This window comes from Panthera onca, chromosome D3 (genome assembly GCF_046562875.1).
Source record: "Panthera onca isolate mPanOnc1 chromosome D3, mPanOnc1 haplotype 2, whole genome shotgun sequence".
In the NCBI taxonomy this organism is placed as follows: domain Eukaryota; kingdom Metazoa; phylum Chordata; class Mammalia; order Carnivora; family Felidae; genus Panthera; species Panthera onca.
Window position 1 is genome coordinate 75,951,200 of NC_138350.1, and position 19,352 is coordinate 75,970,551.

General features: G+C 45.7%; 1 protein-coding gene across 10 annotated transcripts in view; it reads left to right on the forward strand.

The window, feature by feature from the left end:
• NEDD4L (NEDD4 like E3 ubiquitin protein ligase) overlaps window positions 1-19,352 on the forward strand; it is a 341,415-nt gene that overhangs the window by 178,325 nt on the left and 143,738 nt on the right. For 4 of the 10 annotated variants that reach the window (XM_078435202.2, XM_078435204.2, XM_078435203.2 and 1 more), the window contains 3 exons: window positions 7,036-7,117; window positions 9,763-9,801; window positions 12,727-12,780. In XM_078435202.2, the coding sequence (XP_078291328.1) occupies window positions 7,036-7,117; window positions 9,763-9,801; window positions 12,727-12,780 (175 nt within the window). Of the gene's footprint in view, window positions 1-7,035; window positions 7,118-8,320; window positions 8,373-9,762; window positions 9,802-12,726; window positions 12,781-15,530; window positions 17,651-19,352 lie in introns of those variants that run through there. The other 6 variants (XM_078435198.2, XM_078435199.2, XM_078435206.2 and 3 more) reach the window with 5 other exon arrangements.

Genomic DNA, 19,352 nt, shown 5'->3' on the forward strand with positions numbered 1-19,352 from the left:
CTGAATTCCTGTCCCTTAAAGAGTAGTGGAAAAGAGACCCAAGGAGAGGGGAAACAGAATTTTCAGCGCTGGGCTCCGTGCTGGGGGCGAATGGGACAACAATTTCAATGCTCTGTGCTCAGCAGTTTTGCAAAATCAGGATGGGCTTTTCGACCAAGGTGTTTTAGTGACTTCTCGGGAGAGAGCAGGTGCTCGTGAATTTTTTGGTCGAGGACCTCGGCTTTTGTTAGACTCCTAAAGATTTCATTCCAGTTCACAGGATCTATCTTCTAGCCTTTGATTTCATGCAGTTTCTGGTATCTGATTCGTGCAAGACACGGTGATAACACCTTTCAGTTTTTTCCCTCGAAAATCATCTGTGCACATGTGAGGGGTCTTATTGGTGAGTGAGCAGCCGGACTCTCCCGGCTCATTTTCTCTTCTGAAATTTACATACTGTGAAAAATACAGAAGAACCTGAGAGCCTTCAGATGCATTTTGTGGTTTGCCCAATTCAGACATGGACCTCGGGAGGCCAGTTCTAACTTTCAGACTCCTCACGTAAATAACATTAAATCCTTAGGATTCTGAGGACAGACCCTAGTGTTTGATAAGCCCTTGCAGACCTAAGCACAAATGCACCATCATGGGCAGGAAGCAAAAGATTCAGGGCCTCTTGTGTGATGGCCTAAAATTTCAAGAGCTGTGTGAAAGACCTTGGTTATAAAGCCAAGGTCATAGGTGGTGCCTTGGAATTCATGGGCTTCTCTCCAAAGGGTAGAGCTGCCTTGTCAGCGGGTGCATACCCCTCCTCGGTGGGTGATGTTGCTGGCCCAGTAAGGGATTAAAGCCCCAGTACTGGTCTGTAGCCTGAGACTACGCACGGTCACCCAGGCCCGTAAGTTAGAAGTTGGCAACCCTCCTCAACTGACCTCCTCGCCGCTTTCAGTGACCACCCCGGCTTTTGGAGCACGCCTCCCGGCTGCTCCGTGTCCTTTGTTTTTGGTCCTTGCTGCTTGCTGTGTTTAGACCTTTGTCAGTCCTTCGTGCAGAAGCCTTCCAGCTGGTGTGCCTGCTGCTGCTTTACCTCCTTGTCATGAGTCTGATCGAGAATCTTCCCTTTCAGCAACTCAGTGCTAATAGTGACGTCATGGCAGAGGCAGCTAACGTGTGTGGAGTGCTTCCTACATGGCAGGTGTCATTGCCGTTTTAATCTTACTGACAGCCTCCTTGTAATAAAAGCAAGTACTGCTATTATCCCCATTAGGTAAATGGTGAAACTGAGGCACAAAGAGGCTATATAAGCTTTCAGCAGTCCTAGAGCTACAAGTAAGGGGAGCCAGGATTGACCCCTAGTGGCAGTGGCCAGCTCTTTAGTTGCATACAAGGCTCCTTGTGGTTTGAGCCAGGGCGCACTCTCCAGCTGCCGCCCCCCCCCCGCCCCCCGGCTCCAGCCTGCCACTGGACCCTTGGTTATGCTCTTCCCCTTCTTGGCCTCAGATGCCCCTCTGGGAGGGGCGACAACATTGACCAATGCACGGAAATCATGCGGGACATCTGATAAATGCAGAATCCCAAGTCTCAACCGCAGAAATTTTGATCTGGGCGGCTTGGAATGAGGACAGGCACCCGACGACAGGTAACCCTGGTGAGCACAAGGTCAGGAACCACTGCTGTGGAGTGTTGTATTCCTGGGTACCTGGCACACCCTGTCTGAGTCATTGCTTTAATTCTCTGTGTCCGGTTCAGATGGGGGCAGGGACGGTGTCTTTCATATTCATTGCTTGTCTCCTTGCCTGGGAATAGAGTAGTCACTCAGTAAAAGAGGATGTTTAAATCCTATCAGTTTGTCATCTCCTTTTAAAGGCTGAAAAGAAAGAACGTGGTGCCTCAACTACTTTGCAGAGAAGGCCAAAGGTTTGTGAAATGGAATCTCTCTCCTAGTCCACAAGGATTGAGCTTCTCGGAGAGTAATGGTCATGCTGGCCCTGAGTTGTCCTAAACATCAGCCACCAGGATAGTAACTAGTTGCCAGGAGTGACTTCTGAGCTTTGCCGTAACTGTGATGAGCAGTTTGATTGTCCCCACCCAGATGCCCGTGGGGCTACCCCGCAGTAGGATAATGAGGAGGCATGGAACCTGGTGTGTCAGGGTTGGCCAGCCCCCAGTTTGCACTAGGAGGTAGTCAGTGGCCCGTCAAATCAGCAATCACAGCAGAAGTGGGGGGTCGGAAGGAGCAACAGAGAACCTCAGAAGTCTCACGAGAGAGGAAAGCAAAGCACGGATTCAGGATTAGAATGGCTGTCGTTGGTAAGGCACTTAACACTGTGTGCCTGGTGCTGAGTGTGCTAATACTACTATAACTCTCTGAACTGTTCCCATTTCATGCGTGAACAGTCTGAAGTTAAGAGTGGTCAAGTGACTGTCTGAAGGTCACTCAGTTGATGCAGCTGAGATTTGAGACTCCAGTGGAAATGGTCAAGGGCATCAGGAGAAGAAGCACCATCAGAGGAGGGAGGGATGGTCCTCCTGCCTGTTTCCTTCCATGTCCTACCTATTCTGGTGTGTGAGAGAGAGTGTGTGTGTGTGTGTGTGTGTGTGTGTGTGTTAAGTTTGTTTATTTTGAGAGAGCATCAGTAGGGCATGGGCAGAGGGGGAGAGAGAATCCCAAGCAGGCTCTGTGCTGTCAGCACGGAGCCCTAACATGGGGCTCGAACTCACGAACCTCAAGATCATGACCTGACCTGAAATCAATAGTCGGATGCTCAACCGACTGAACCACCCAGGCACCCCTGTTTTGTTCTTCTCAAAGTCCTATGTATTGATGGTTACCTCCAACAACAAAATCATCTACCAGCATATAAGTAGTCACGTGAAAACCAGAGCTCTCTACCCCTAAACCTATACCCCATATCTACGCCCCTTAATGGTAGCTTCTGATGAGCTGCTTGGGTGTCTTTCCTAAACGTCCTGATGGAGAAGTAAGTCTTAACTAAGCCTTGACCTCCAGACGCAATTAGCCTTTTGTCGCAAAGGTAGGGAATATATGGAGGTAGAACTTCAGAGGGCAGAGAGTCTTCCAGAACTGCTGTCCTTACTGGAGGGCTTATGTGGAGTCAGGTGTGAAAAAGACTCTGGAAATGGAATTCTTCCTCTCTCCACTCCTGCAGAACGTCACGTTCAGAAATGAAGGCCGTCCAGGGACAGCAGACGTCACCACCAGCTTCTTCTCAAACACTCAGGTGTTGTTTGAACCCCGGATGGCCTTCATTCCCTTGCCCTGGACTCACATGCACAAACATACACCTACACATGCCTCTTGTGTTGTGCTTGTTGCTTAGGTAATATGTTTTTGATACCCAGCAGGTAGATTGGCTAGAAGCTGGTAACATGTTCCGGAAGATTCAGCCCGGTGTTGATCGAGAGTGATTTCTTGAACTCAAAACTGTGGGCTTCACCCTTTATGCTCTGAGAAAACCTTTTAGTAGAGATTCAGGCTTTATTCCCTATTCCTCCTGTATCTAGCTGTGTTTACTTAGGATGGGATGGGCTGTAGTTATACCGAGTGATGAGAAGTGAGTTTGAATTGTTCTGAGATTCAGAATATTCTAACTAAAAGAGGTCATGCAGTCCAGTAGTTTAAAACTTTTTTAAAAAAATTACAGGACACTGTCCAAAAAAATTCTAACTTGGAAGCCCAATAGAGAAAACAGATTACGGCAGAACTGGTAGCCTGTAGTTATCCTGAGAGGGTTATGCAAAAACTAAGGCTCTGTAGATAGAGTCTGCAGTTTGCAAACCCCTGATTGAGTCCAACCCCTTTATTTTGGAGATAACGAAAACTGAGGCTCAGCGCGTTAAAGTGACTTGTCCAAGGTACCCAGCTGGTTATTTGGGGGTGTTGAGAAGCAGATAAGATCTCCAGGTGTGGCCTTCCCCAAAGTAGACACTCGGCCCCGGGCGTCTTGATCTTCCACCAGGCACGACAACAGCAAAGATAAAAATTAGGTCGTCGTAGCAGTCACAGTACAAAATGTTTTCCAACTTGGCAGACTTTGGGGAACTCCTGCCCCTAGACATGCCTCCCGGCCGGCTCTGTTGGTGGTCAGCAACAGCGGATTGCCGCAGGGCTGCGTAGCACGCACCCGGAGAGGCGGATTCTGGAGCAGACGACTTGCCTCCCTTCCCACTCTCCCCTGCTTACTCTGTAACCTCGGGCAAGCTTGATTTCTCCGTCTTCTTTTCTTACCTGGAAAACGTGACAATGTAATAAGCTTGCACCGGGGATTCGATGAGATACCGCGCACGTCTCGCGTGCGACAGCACAGACGGGGTGCTTGATGGTGACGTGCTTGGCTTGTGGGACTGGCGGCTGTAATGGTGGCACTGGTGCCGTTCGTGCTCACAGTTGAGGTGGTATCGATTACTGTTCAGGCTGCTCTGGCGTCTTCCTGCTCATGTGCTGACGCTCAATGCCCCGTCCCATATCGCAGCTCTGTGCTCTAGTACCGTTCACCTTGCTGAAATGGGAAAGCGCCGTCATCCTCACTCAGCTGAGGGCCACGCGTAAATGCCCGTTAATGACCTTCGTTGTTTTAATCGTTTTTTGTTCACTCCTGTCTGCTCCTAGCAGAGTCTTCGGAAGGTAGTTGGTGCTCATTAAATGTCTGTTGCTATGAAGGGTATGCTGTACCATCAGAAAGGGAGGAAGAACCTGGAGCCAGTGTGGGTGACTGTGCTTAGCCTTGAACTTGGCTCTTCCTGTGCCCTGTGCTCCCTCCCCTTAAACATCTCTTGTTACCAAGTCCCACACTTGTGACTCTCTCTTCGTGCAGCACTCTCTTCCGGGGAGCTTCCTGGTTGCTCTTTCATCCCGACACCCTAGTACCTACCTCAACCTGGATGAGCACTCGGGACATGGATAGATGGGTCTTCTTGTCACAGCTGGGAGACCTTGTCCCACTCAGAGAACACACTCTCAATTCCCAACTGCGCCCGTCACTTACTGTGAACTATTTGGGGGGATTCAAACCAGAGCAAATAAATGATTAGTAGAAGAGTGTGCACGTCGTTCAAGTGAATGCTCAAGTCCTTACTGCAGTTAGGTAACAGGCAGCAGTCGTGGTAGCCAAGGGCCATGAAAACAAGAGAGGGAGTCAGCAGTGTTGATGGTGTTCTCTATGGTCTGGGGTTGTGTGTGTGCGTGGGCACACATTCATCTTCATGGCAGACTCAGCCTGTTTTTGAGATAACAGAGATATCAGACCTTCCTTGAGCTTTTTTTAGCAATAGCTTGGTGGCTGGAAATAGAAAATCAGCTTCTATAGGTAAAAAATAGTCTTTTCTAATACTACCTGGAACAGCGGTTTTCAGCGTGTGGTTCCTAGATGAAGAGCATCAGCATCCCTTGGACTTTATTAGAAATAGAAATTCTAGGGTCCCACTTCAGACTAACCAGATCTTTGGAGGGGTCTTTGGAAGGGGGGCCCAGCGATCCATGTTTCTGCTACCCGCTCCCCTCCAGCAGTTCTGGTAAGCTAAAGCCTGAGAGCCTCGACCTTAGAAATTGCTTCCTGATTCATCACCAGACCACGGTCCTAATTAGGAAGGTGCTCTTGGGGAATTGAGGCCTAGGTTGGGTTCTAGCTCTCGAGTCATCTTTATTCTGAGGCTGACGGTGTCCAGATAAGGAGAACTAGGTACATTGGGTTTGATGTTCTTTAATCAAATAAATCTATCGTTGATGGATAAGAGGCAAAGGATGACTAATACCATCTTCTAAACTAGAATGTTAACAATACTTACTGATAACAATATAACCAAGCAGATTCTGTTGCTGGTTTTTATTTTATTTTATTTGTTTGCAAGAGATTTGTTGTAGCTTCCATTAAGATGCGTTTTATGGGTAATAAATACTATATCTACCAACAGTCACTGACTTTTGATTTCTGTTTTGGATATGGAGTCCTATTATTACCAAACTTAATTATATGACACCTCTCTCTTTAAAGGATTTCATGGCATATTTATTGAGGTATTGAATAAAAATCAATCTAAAGTATTTTATGATGCTCTAGGTAATCTTTGGAAAGATCCTAGAAGTTGCAAGGTAAGGGTTAATAGTCATGGCATAGCCACTAAAGGATTATTTTCAAATTGGATAGAAATCATGTTGCATGTCATTAGAAGCGTGGAAATTTGGGGGTTGAATGCATGAGAGCCATATCTATGATTTTCAGGACCTCCAGTGTGAAACAGAAGAACCTGGGTTTTGAACGCTTAAAGAGTGGTAGATGGCTTGACTAGATTTGAGCTATCCCAGCGTAAGACTTTCAGAACATGTGACTGGACTTAATTAGACTCTTAGGAGAAAGTCTACTGTAAATAGTCCTTTTAATATACTTTTTGCTAAAAGTGTTCAGTTAATCTAGGCTTTACTGAAATCTACAACATTGGGCAAATCTCTTTTGATTTCCTGGACTCTTCTTTCAGTTTTGAGTTTTTGTTTGAATCTGGAAAATGATAGGTGTTGGTTTAGATGATCAATACCTGTTGTACCTTTATTAAAGGAACAATCATTTTTACCTATATAGTGGAAATCAGAATATAAATCAGATGCAAACTAACTTTTTTTGCTAGGTTTTGCTAGTCTGAGAAAATTTCATGTGCCATTTTAATAATCTTTCTTGTAATCTTTTCAGAATCTGTTTAGGAAAAGAAATATGGCAGATTCGTTCTTTTGAATTAATGGGAAAGATCAAAAGTTAGTGTATGTTTCATGTGTTTTCGTGGTAATTTTGCTTTTAAATAAGCATCATTGACTCTTGTTAATAGAAACTTTTCTTGTGTATTTCCTTAGTTGGCATGTTGAAAATGTTACTGTGTAATTTCCGTAGTGGGCATGTTAAAAATGTGACTGTCTAGATTGTAGAATTTACATAAGCTGGGCCATTAACTGATATTTGCATTTTCATTTAGGTTTTGTCTACTTTCTTTTTGAACTTTTTTTTAAATGAAAGGTATCATCCCTCTAAATCCTGAAATATTTTCTTACAGTGATCCGTATGTGAAACTTTCATTGTACGTTGCGGATGAGAACAGAGAACTCGCTTTGGTACAGACAAAAACAATTAAAAAGGTAGGTGCCCATCCTAAATTAAATTTCATGTAAGTCATAATTTAATACAATTGCATTAAGTACTTTGGCTGTGTAGAATTTGATATTTTAAGTTTGGCAATATTTTAATTTTAAGCATCTCCCAGTTATAATCTATAAATTTAACATAGACCACCAAGCTTTTCAGTATTATCTCAAGATATCCATTCTGGCTTTTAGTTAAATGACTTTAAAACCAATATTCTTAAAAACAAGTATTATTACAGGTAGCAATCTTTTCTTCAAAGAATACAGCAGAGCAAGGGTTCGTTCTGGTTGGCTTGTTTTTCATGAAGACATTTAAAATAATTTAAAACACATTTAATGGAATGGAGTGGAGTGGCTTGTGAAATTGGTAGGCACAAAAGTAATCGTTTTACTTGAAACAAATATTACCGAAGGAAGTAAAATATTGCTTAGTTCCATGAAACCATTAACAAACTATACATTTATGTGTATCTATTTTCTAAATCTTACACGATTTCATTACAGATGTTTCCATAATTATATTTTAATTTATTTATACGTTTCCGTGTGTGCGTGCTTGTGTGTGTGTGTGTGTGTGTGTGTGTGTGTGTGTAAATATAAGCTTTTGCTCCGTATTTGGGGGCACTTATTGAAAGTGTAGGTTTTTTAAAAAAATCAAAAGTACTGTTTTCATCTTCGCTTCAGGATTTACCCATTACTAGTATTTTCCCTATCACCTCTGTGGGGTGGATCGTCTGCTACTTTGGGTGACAAGCATTTCCTGGAGAACACGGTGGCTCTAACAAAACGCTAACTCTCCTCCTATTGTGCAGACACCCGAGCTCCTTGACGGGGTCGTTGTGTATGTAGAAGGCACCGCTTACCGTTGAGCGTCCTCCACCTGGCATTGTGACCGGCATTAAAAATCTGTTTTGCAAACAGGAGCCGGGGTTTCGCTTAGCCGGGAGGACTCCCGCGAAGCGCGGAGGCCATTGTTCCCCGGAGTTAGGCGCTGTCCCCGCGGCAGCCGGCAGCGCGGGGAGCGGGGGCGCCCGCCTGGCGGGGCCTCGCGGCGCGGGCCAGCCGGGGAGCTGGGCGCCCGCACGCGGAGGGAGCGGGGAACCACGGCCCCCGAGCGAGCGGCGCCGCGCCCGGGGATACCGAGATGGCTTTTCGTGCTCGGGGCGGGCCGCCGCCTCCCTCCTCGCCCCGGTAGCGGGTGGAGCGCCGCAGCCGGGGCCGCCGCGCCTCGCTCGCTCGCAGCCTCCGGGTTAGTATTTCTGTGCTGCGCGCGTTCGCTCGGTTTTCCGAACTGCCGTCCTCCTCCGGCCTCGTGGCCGGCCGCCTGGTCCTTCGTGCGCTCCTCCCTCACCTGTCTTTTTGCCTGTCGCTCCGTGCATTTGGGGGCCGCCGGGGTCGGGGACCGCAGCAGCCCTCGGCAGGCCCGGTCCTGCCCTGCCTCTGCGGCCGCCTGCCCGGCACCTCTCCCTTCTTCTCTGCTCTCTGCCACTCCTTACCATCCCCGGCTCCATTCATAGCGAGAAGTACGAAGCCCCGTCGTTTCGGATCCGGATCGGATTCCCTCCTGAGTTGTGGGTGGGCGAAGTGCTGAGTTTAAAAAAAAAAAAGAAAAAAGCAAAAGAAAAAAGCCAGTTCGGTGTTGTGTGAATTCTGTGTTTGTTGTTTTTTATGGTGCGTTTCGTTTGTGTTCCGTCTCTGCTCATTCGTGTACTAGTGCGTGAAAGGATGTGGATGGATAAAGGCAAATCTCATTCAGACTAGAAACGCACACAGACTTCGGTGAGGTGGTGATTTTTTCAGTCTCAGGTTTTAGATACGGTTTTTGAGAGATGTACTTAAGAGTGTTATGCGTGTCCAAATGCATGAACGTGTATGTATGTATTCTTTCACAGTGTCTGTTTCAAGGGATGCTTGCGGTCCCCCTTTTGTCCATACTGAGGACAAAAGTATCCTCTCCATGTCCTTGTGAGATAAATATTTAGATAGATGGGTATGGAGATGGATAGATGGACAGACAGAGGAATGGGTACAGAAGGATTGAAGGATAGAGGGGTGAAGATTTTTTAAAAACTGGTTACCTGGGGGGGAAATGGGAAAATTCACTTTTGGTTCCTAACTGGCGGGTTTTTTTTCATGTACTATAATCTGATCATCAGTACTGTTCTTTATGAAATATTCCTCAGATTTCAGTGTTTACATAAATAGTGAATACTTTCACCTTTCTGCCACCTGCTTCCTTGCTCTCCAGAACAGATTTGTGCTAGGTTGAGGGAAGTGAACAAAGTTCATTAACTTCTTGATGAAATAATGATAGCAATGTGAATTTCTTGAAGGATATGTTTATGTTTTCATGATGATGGCTCTTTGTAGGCCCCTGACATTATTCTGATGCATAGCATGCAATTTGTGGTTTATCTATGAATCATCTTTTGTATAAATACATCCCTTCCCATCTAGTTTGGTTTATAGAATAGTCTCAAATAACTGACTGTTTCTTTTTATTGCCATTTTGAAGATCTCTTAGCTATTATTTTTAATCACAAAAAAATGTTCAAGCAAATTATAAGGACTGCCTTGTATTAGTAACTGTTCATGTTTCAAAGACTGTAAAAGATATTACAAGATAATTTCTCTTCCAGACGCTGAACCCAAAGTGGAATGAAGAATTTTATTTTAGAGTAAGTTTTCCATTTTTCTTGTAATAATAACTGTTACTGTTAATTAGATTGATAGCTTATCACTACAGATTCAAATTGAGTGGAAGCTGGTAAATTTTTATGTGAAATTCTTTTCGAGACCCGCCCTGGTAGCCACCTCATGTGGCCTGATTTTCAAAGACTGACTTGGAGTAGCAAAATCTAGACTTGTTTCATTTGGAGATATTTTAGAGAAGTAAAAAGAAAGTTATTTAAGTACCATACTTTAGCTTTTCTACTCAAAGGTTTCTTTCACAATAAGGTAAAATAGAATTAAAACAATGGCTTATTTCTATGAGGCATGGATCATGAGTGATTATTTAAAAATTTTTTTTAACGTTTATTCATTTTTGAGAGACAGAGACAGAGTGCAAGTGGGGGAGGGGCAGAGAGAGAGGGAGACACAGAATCTGAAACAGGCTCCAGGCTCTGAGCTGTCAGCACAGGGCCTGATGCGGGGCTTGAACTCACAAACCGCGAGATCATGACCTGAGCCAAAGTCGGATGCTAACCAACTGAGCCACCCAGGCACCCCGGATTATGAATGATTTTAGAAATAAAAAAAAGCAATAGAGGCAACATGATTAAAAGGAATCCTAAACTTTACCAGTCCTGTCCCAGTTAGGAAGGGAGAGTTTTGTAATTCAAATATGTGGTGTGCATGGATGAGTGTAGGATAAAACTGCTTTTGGACTTCTAAATATCACTGTATTTGGTAAGATTTCCTCAACCTTGTGTCTATAACACCTAGAAGAGTTATATGTAGAAGTAACTTAATTCTGTGAATTAACAGATTACTATTCAAGGAATTTTTGTGGTGGTTCCTATATTTTTTCTACTAAAAATTTTGGAAATACTAAACTGCTCAGCTATTGAAAGAAAGGTTTTTTTTTTTTTTTTCTTAATCTCTTCAAAATAAATATATTTTGTCTGTGTAGCTGTTATATTAAAAACTTATTTAACTCCAGAAATGCTGCAGATGAGATCTGCAGATTGGTGTAGATTCCCAAAGAACAATATTACCATTAGACCCGGTACAATTGGTCCTGATTTTTTCCTTTCAATCACAATAGTATTTTATGTGTGCAAACTTAGGTCTCTGTATACAACATCTGTTTTCTATTATGTTCAGAGCTGAAATATGGCATCGATATTTTAATACTCGGATCCTATGTGTAGCCTCTACCAGATGCTTTTTAAATTACTTCATGAAGGACTGAAAAGCTGATGGGGCCAGATAGATGTTATTGGCCCTTAGTTAAGTCTCAGATACAGCTTTCCACTTGTAAAACTCCAAATTACTTAGACTCCTTTTAGCTTAACACCTGGGTCACATTTATGTAAATTTTAGTCCATCCAAGATTGTGTCAACTTATCTTGGCTATAGATGTTTGTAAATTCTATTTTTCTTGGCTTTATAAACAAGGAAGGAGGGCTTTGTTTTATTCAGTCCGCAGATCTCTGCCGAGCACCTACTGTGTGCCGCTCCTGCAACAGCCTGTGGGCCTGTGGATGCATGACCTTCACAGAGCTTCTAGACAGATCCTAAACCCCCCTGGCCATCTGCTTGCTCCATCACTGAGCTGAGGCCAGGCCACGGGGCCCGAAGCCCGTAATGCAGTCCGTGCTGCGCTGTCCTCTCAAACTGTATTTCGTTCCACTTCCCACGTGAAGCAGCCCAGACTTCATCACAGTGGACCTGAATCCCATCTCTGGCTCTGCCACCCACAACTTTTGTGACCCTAGAACTCCATCTGAGGACGCATTCTCTGCGGGTTCCTTACCTCTCCCGTAGGAGAGACGAGTCCTCACTTGATGGGGTAGTTTGCAGGATTTACATGCGATCATGTAAATAAGCGTGCTCACCGCCATGTCTCACATGTGATTGGTCATAAATAAGTGGCTATCGAGCCAGAATGATGATTCCTGCCATTTTGGTGAGGTTTTGGTAAAGAGAAGCAAAAACATACTGAAAGCCCAGGAGCTCAGACGTTGACCCCATGGTTGCTGGAAGTGAGGACATCTTTTATTTCTGTGTTCTCATTTCAAAGCACGGGCTCTGGAGACCAGCAGGTCGGACCTGGTTGGGGTCCTTAGTTGCTGTGCATACCAGCTGTGGGCTCTTGGGCAAGTTACTTTCGCTCCTTATTTGCAAAATTGGGGGAACAGCTCTCCATCATAGGTTGCTGTCAGGATTAAATGAGATCATGTGTTTTTAACATTTAATAAGCAGACAGTGCCTTACAAAATGAGCATGCAGGGGTAAATAGCTCGTTTTGCTATTTTCTTCATTTTTGTCGCGGCTATTATCGATATCGTTATAGGCTTAAGAGATTTCCTCAGGCCTAGACCTTTGTGAAGATGTCACGTTGGTCTCCATGTCTTTGTAGAGGAGATTTAAAAAAAATTTTTTTTAACGTTTATTTATTTTTGAGACAGAGGGAGACAGAGCGTGAACAGGGGAGGGGCAGAGAGAGAGGGAGACACAGAATCTGAAACAGTCTCCAGGCTCTGAGCTGTCAGCACAGAGCCTGACGCGGGGCTCGAACTCACAGACCGTGAGATCATGACCTGAGCCGAAGTCGGACGCTTAACCGACTGAGCCACCCAGGCGCCCCTGTAGAGGAGATTTAGAAGCTCCCTCAAATTATTTGAAATTTCCTTTGCAGCTGAAAGCTTTTTCTGCTAATACACCTACAGAATAGCATAGAATAGGCATAGAATAATACAGAAATCAATAATAGAAAACATGACTTACTAGATACAGGATTTACAAAAGGGGAAGCTAATTATTTAGATTACACAAGTGACCTGGGTGCATAATAAAGCATTTTATTCTTTGTCTTCTTTTAACCTTTGAACCATTCCTGCCCGTTTTTGAAAATAATATTTGTGTCCCCTTTATAGGTAAACCCATCTAATCACAGACTCCTGTTTGAAGTATTTGATGAAAACAGATTGGTAAGTGGGTCCTAGCTCTCGATCTTTGCTTCATTTTTTAAAAACTGAATTTTAAAGCAGCATTTTCGAATTCTATCATCTGTATTGTATTTCTAGTAGTACATATGCACCCCCACCGCCAAGACCGTCTTTGTCCTGTTACTGTTTTATGATTCCGACAAATACTTTCGTATGGCTAGGACAGGAAATTTATTTGTATATATGCATGTTTTCATCACAGTCTGTATCAATGAAAATCACACTAGTGATACATCAGAGCCTACGCCTATGCTGTTATATTGGGGCTATCCAACAGTAGGCACATCTGTAAAGAAGCCATCACTCGTATAAATAAACCTTTCAGGCACTTTTAAATATAAGCCAGACTACAACCCTTTTACCCACTCAATAGCAAATCTATGGTGATTCTCTTTGGGAAAGCAAAAATCTAATTAACATTATATAGCAAAAAGCGTGTCTATATTTAGCAGGCAGAATTAAGCTGTATTTGAAAAGTGGTACCTTCTCAAGGGAAATTCATAGAAGGTACCTTTAAAGAACCAAAGATACGCCTGAAACACGAAACTCATACAGATATTCTATATATAGATTGATAGGTGAGATATGGCCATATTACATATCTATTTATATAATATATATGACTGAGACTTCATTTTAAAAATGAAATTTCAGAAGCAAATTTGGCTTCAAGGCTTTTGGCAGAATCAGCTAACTAGAGTGGAGTGTATTCATAAGGTACCCACAAGCCAAATGTTCCAGCTATGAAGAGGAACATAATTATGTTCTGTGTAAGCTTTTAAGGAACTCTCAAAAGTGGTATCATAAGTCACTGTAGTCTATTGTCAGTTGTATTCAAATTGACTTTCCATGAAACTTGTGTATATTTCTTTAAAAGGAGTGTTCTTGTTTAAAAAAAGGTAAACCTTATAAAAGAGACGCGGAACTACAGAGAACAAATTGAGGGTTGATGGAGGGAGGTGGGTGGGTGATGGGCATTAAGGAGGGCACTTGGGATGAGCACTGGGTGTTGTATTTGAGCGATGAATCCTCAACTCTATTCCTGAAGCCAATATTACACTATATGTTAACTAACTAGAACTTAAGCAAAAACTTGAAACAAGGGAGTGGTCTTATGAATCCTTCTTGCTGCTGATTTAAGCTGAAACTCCCAAGTTTTTGAGCAGCTTAAACTTAATAGAATGTTTGAGGAGGAGCCTTAAAATGCAATGCCTTTAACTCTCTGCCCTTGCACATGAGACGAGCGAGTCCTAGAGCCTTTTCCGAATTGAGACAGGTCAGCCAGGGGTAGCACTGTGGTGGGGTCTGCTGTCCTCTTAAGTCCTCAGGCCGATGGTGGTGAACAGCCGGGCCTTTTAGCCTTATGATGGGACTTGGGGGGATATTTAATCTCCTGGCCTCGGTATTATTCTTCAAATTGGAAAGCCAACCGATTCTGGCCTACGGTACTGGTGCATTTTCTATTGGAATATATGGAGTCTTGATGGCTTCACGTTGAACTCAGCGTTTCTTACCTTAGGTGAGAAGGTAAGAAAGGTGGCAATGCCGAATAACGAAGTCACTTCTTCTGCTTGTGTGTCTGAAGTTACTTTCTTACTAAATTGAATGAGAGATTCAGAGGAGGGCGCGCCTGTTGGCGCTCCGTGTCTCATCCAGCAAATAACTGAACCAGGCAGTGTTCAGTAGAGTGTCAGTCTGTGGAGACATAGATCCATCCACATGCTAATCCTTATTCTCTCGTGTACTGAGAATAAAAACACCTCTCCAAAGTGAAAAAAGGCTCAGCATCGAGGAAAAATTGCCCCTTGGCAGATGCGTTGCAGTTGATTATTTTTCTTTTTAAAAGAGAAATTCGCTGTAAAAAAAGTCACTTCCCATCTCCGTTGTCTAAAACAGTGACTGTTGTTGAGATGACCTTGCTGTGGACCCTAAACTATCCTTCCAAACCCGAAAGGGCTTTGAATGCAGAGCTCTAAGCAATCAGGTGTGAATGAATAGACGCTTGGTCTGCAAAATTGTGCTTTATGGTAACTGCTCCCTAACTTGGCCCCAGGCTGTTTTCAGTGTAGTCACCAGGCACTGAATGCTGGTGGTGGTGTTCCTTGCTTCATTGGCTCTTAATCCAGCTAAGATAATCCATGGCTGTAGCGGTACTTGGCATTTTCAGCATTAAACAAACCAGTTTCCATTTCTCTCATGGAGATCATTTTTGGCATTTTTAAACACAAGCCTTTAGAAAACAGGTTTGGATGCATGTAAACACAGGGTTAATCCTCTACACCCTCAATTCCAGAGCTGTTGACAAAGTCATGCTTTGCGGATTTTAAAATAAACTTTTTGTCACTCTTTACAGCTTGGTATTTTTCCCTCCCATTTTCTACTGCCTTCTAAATAAGCTTCTTTGTTAACTAACTGACGTTTCTGGATCACGAAAAATAGTAAGTTTGAAACACACAGAATATATCCAAGTTGACTACAAATCCGACGACAGTTTTTTGAACTTGGGCTTTTATTACTTAGGTCCATTTTGGCTCTGCACAAAAATGGTAAGATTCCATGTTTGTGATAATACTGCTGACTTCTCACCGGAAAACAGCTCCGGGCAGCCTTTTTTTCTGTATGGTATTTAAGTTAACTCACTACAAAAACCACATTCACACCCTTCTTCAATTTTCCTTCCTTTTCTGGTGGGAATGGAGGGGGGCGGGGGGGGGGGGGGCTTGACGGTGATTGTTTTCCCTCCCATCTGGCATAGAAGAGAATGTTTTCTCCAGCTGGGCTCCTTGTCCCTGGTACCTCCATGTCTGACAGTCATATTATGTGTGAGATCGCACCCCCCACCCCCAGCCCTTTTCAATGAAAAATACAGTAGTAGGAGGCAGAGAGCTAACTGACAGCGTTCTGAGTTGTGCCTCCCTCCACTTAGCTATTTTGTTACTTGTAGATCATGGTCTAATTATTTAGCATAAAGGGACACTAGTCCTGTGGGGTGTGTAATCATATTTATAGTACCTTTTATTAGTTTGCATTCCATCGTGGTAATGTGGTGATATCATAAATAACAGAGAAACATAATATCCAATGCTTGTGAAAGGGTTTTCCTGCAGCCAGGGAATTTTTCCTTGTCGTTAATTTGGCTTGCCGGGGAGGTGGGGAAATAACAGTGTGTGCTCATGTGTTCAATTCCCGGTCTCGAGCATTGGTTAGAGAGTCCCAGCGCCCTGCCTCGTTCGGAAAGAACTGTCCCGTGAATTTGATGCGGTTTAGATTTATAGCAGCATGGCTTGGACTGTGTTTGCTGCCTTAGTCAGCTGTGAGAGCTCCCTGCTGGGGCCACTCCTGTCTGATGGAAAAGCAGCAGCTGGGAAGGTGCTGTTTCAGGCTCTTGCTGTTTAAAAAAAAAAAAAAAAAAGAGAGAGAGAGAGCAGGAGAGGGGGGAAAAACTCCACTAAGTCCACAAGCTGGCATTGGAGGGGGAGACCGTGGTCATGTGGTTCTGGCCATCCTACCCTCTGTCACAGTGTGGATGAGAGCTTTTTGCTCTTATCCAATCATGCCTGGAATGCCGCTTGCCACTTGGGTTATTTCTGCTATCTGTCGCTCTTGGTGCCGCAGTGCTAACGGTTTGGCAGATGGGACACTTTTTCTTGGAGTTTGTGCCTTCGGTTTTTGACTTCTGGCAGCGCCGGGCTTGCCTTTGCCGCTCGCCCTCTCCCTCCCTGCCCCCCTGGGCACCATGGCCCATCGGCTTCGGTTTCATTTTGGCTCTGGGCGCAGCAACACAGCCCCCGAGTCCGAGATCCTAGACCAGGAGAGGGAAGACGACTTTTTCATGGCATTCCACACGCTCCCGCGGAGGAGCGGCGCGCACCCCTTCGCCCAGCACGGAGCGGAGGACGGCGGCGGCCTGCAGGAGGCCGTGGGCGCGCTCAAGCGCAGCACGTCCATGTTCATCCCGCAGCTCCTGGGCCCGCTCGACGCGCGGCCCACCCGCAGCTCGTCCGTGCAGATCTCGCTGCAGCGCAAGGCGGCCGACGGCGCCCCCGACGCGGGCGCGCCCCCCGAGGGCCTGGAAGGCGATGCGGGCTCGGCACCTCGAGCCGGCGGCCCGGAGCCCCCGGAGCCCGAGCCCCCCGGGAGCTCGCCTCCGAGGGCCGCCCGGGCCCCGGGCCCGCAGCTCAACGGCACGTGCGGCCGCCAAGCGCCGGGCCCCGCCGCCTGCGAAGGCCGCGAGGAGGCCGCCCGGGGCCCCGAGGGTGGCGGCGGCGGCGGCGGGCTGCGGATCCAGCACCGCGCCTCCAGCGCCGATGTGCGCCAGGTGAGGCTGACGCCCTTCGGGGCCGACGGCCAGAGCAGCCCTTCGGCGCCGGAGCCCAGGCGCTGGTCCCTGCAGCACGTTCCGGATGCTTCTGGAAGCTCTGGGAAGCGCTGCTTCGTCTTCCAGTTGCAGCAGCCACAACCGGGCGCTCCGGGGCTGGGCGGTGACTTCAACTTCGGCTTCACCGGCACGAAGGGCGACCGGCTGGTGAGGTACCCCCGCATCCGGCTGGAGAGGAGCACCTCGTACCCCACGCAGCCCCGAGCGGAGCGCGGGAGCCCCACGGAAGAGCGAGGCCACCCGGGTCACCCGGAGACGCCGCCTCGGGGCCGCAGGGGGGCTCCCGAAATCCACAGGACGAACTCGGTGGAAAGGACGCCACAGGGGCAGGGCTGCACATTTAAGATCAGGCAGGATCAAAACGCGGGGCAACAGCACTTCAGAATTCTCGTGACTCGGGGGCCGGAAGAAGCCCCCCAGAATCCCGAGGAGAATAACGCCAGCAGCCCCGGTTCCACGGTAGCTGGCGCCCCGGTAAGTTGGCGTGCGTGTCGGTGTGACCGCGGGTCTGCAGGGACTGAGTCAAGCCAGAAGGCTTCTTCGGCAGCCTAATTAAAACAGACTTCATCCTCTTCCTTTCTGGGAGTTTCCCTCCTTCGGGCCAATGTAACAATGTCTGGCCGAGCTCTGAGATCATGATTTGTAACCCCGTATTTGGTAGAGGCCCATAAAACTAGCTAGCGTTTAAGAAGATACCGTTTCTTTAGATCCTAAAAGTCGAATAACGTTGACTAAAGAAGTTTTGAAGATCTGCACAATCCTTGCACCCCCACCCCCACCCCTTTCCACCTTCTGAATAAAAGAATTTAAAAAACTTATTACTTTAATCTGCCGGTGACTCAACGTGTTGACATTGGAAACGCATTTAAAAGCCAGTCACTTGCGCGCGTAGCCTGCGATAACAGTTTTATTTAAAAATAATCAGGTCTAACAAAGGTGAGAGAATATTGCAACACTTGAGTGGCAGCTCTTAACTAAGTGCGTGTAAAGTCTGATCAGTTCTTCTTAATGGCCCTTTTGCTGTGGAGGGTTGGCCCTGGTTATATAATTTATTGTCTTTGGGTTTTTGTCCCATTAAGGAGTACTGCAGAAGAGTAGTCACGCTAATGGGACAGTAAGAAGTGTGTTTTTGAAGCAGATGGGCTCATGGGCCAGGGCTGGGCAAAACTGCCTGGGGACTTGTTAATGGTCAGGTGGTGGTGGCCGTGCAGCTGAACACTGGCCACTTGAGTGTCTAAGCCAGACGCTGCGTATAGAATAGCGAGTGCCCCGTCTCCAGCTGTGGAAACAGACGCCCTAGAACAGACTTTGGCCTTTATTTCTCTTGTATTCCTGCGGTCTCCCTTTCCGTGAAATGGAGTGCGGGAAGACAGCTGCTAACTTCACCAAGCAAATGATGACTCTGCAGCTTTCATGGTTGATAGTGGGATGAAAAGCGTTGCATCAGTTAGCTTTCCCTTCCCTGGTAATCACCAGCCACTGAGTGCTCTGTTTCAACAACACGCTCCTTGTCTGTTGAATTGGATTCCCACCCCCACCCCCCACCCCCCCACCCCCCCCGGGTTTGTGGGATGACTGGTTTGGAGGACATGGTCATGAAACATGTAGGGAACATTTTGTTTGGGTTTTAGTTGCATACTGTGACTTTTCAAAGCTCATGGCTGAGTATTACTGTGGGATTGTATCTTCTTTTGTTGCTGTGTGTTCAGAAATGTTTTTGGCTGTTCAAGCAAACTGTATCACACTGCTCCATCATTGGCTGTCACCATTTTGAGGATGTAATCAGATGCTAAATGCAAATACGATAGTTTTCCTGGTATCATATAAATGTTTCTTCTTCTGTTCTCTTCCATACTTTTTTTTTTTTTTTTTTTTTTAATATCTAACCCTTTTGTTAGGACATGTCTAAGTGCTTAGTCTTGAACTCAGCCAATACCATTTTTATATAATTGTACACATTTCGGTAGCATTTTGAAATTACAATACTTCTAACCTTCATCCCAAGAAAGTGTGTCAAACAGTTGTAGGCGTCACTGGGCGACACAGTTCCATGCTGAACTTGGACCACCTACCAGCTGAGGTTTGATAAGCAAAATGCATTCCTAAAGTTAGCTTTTTTTTTTTTTCCTTTTAAGTTTATTTATTTTGAGACAGAGGCGGGGGGAGAGAGAGAACC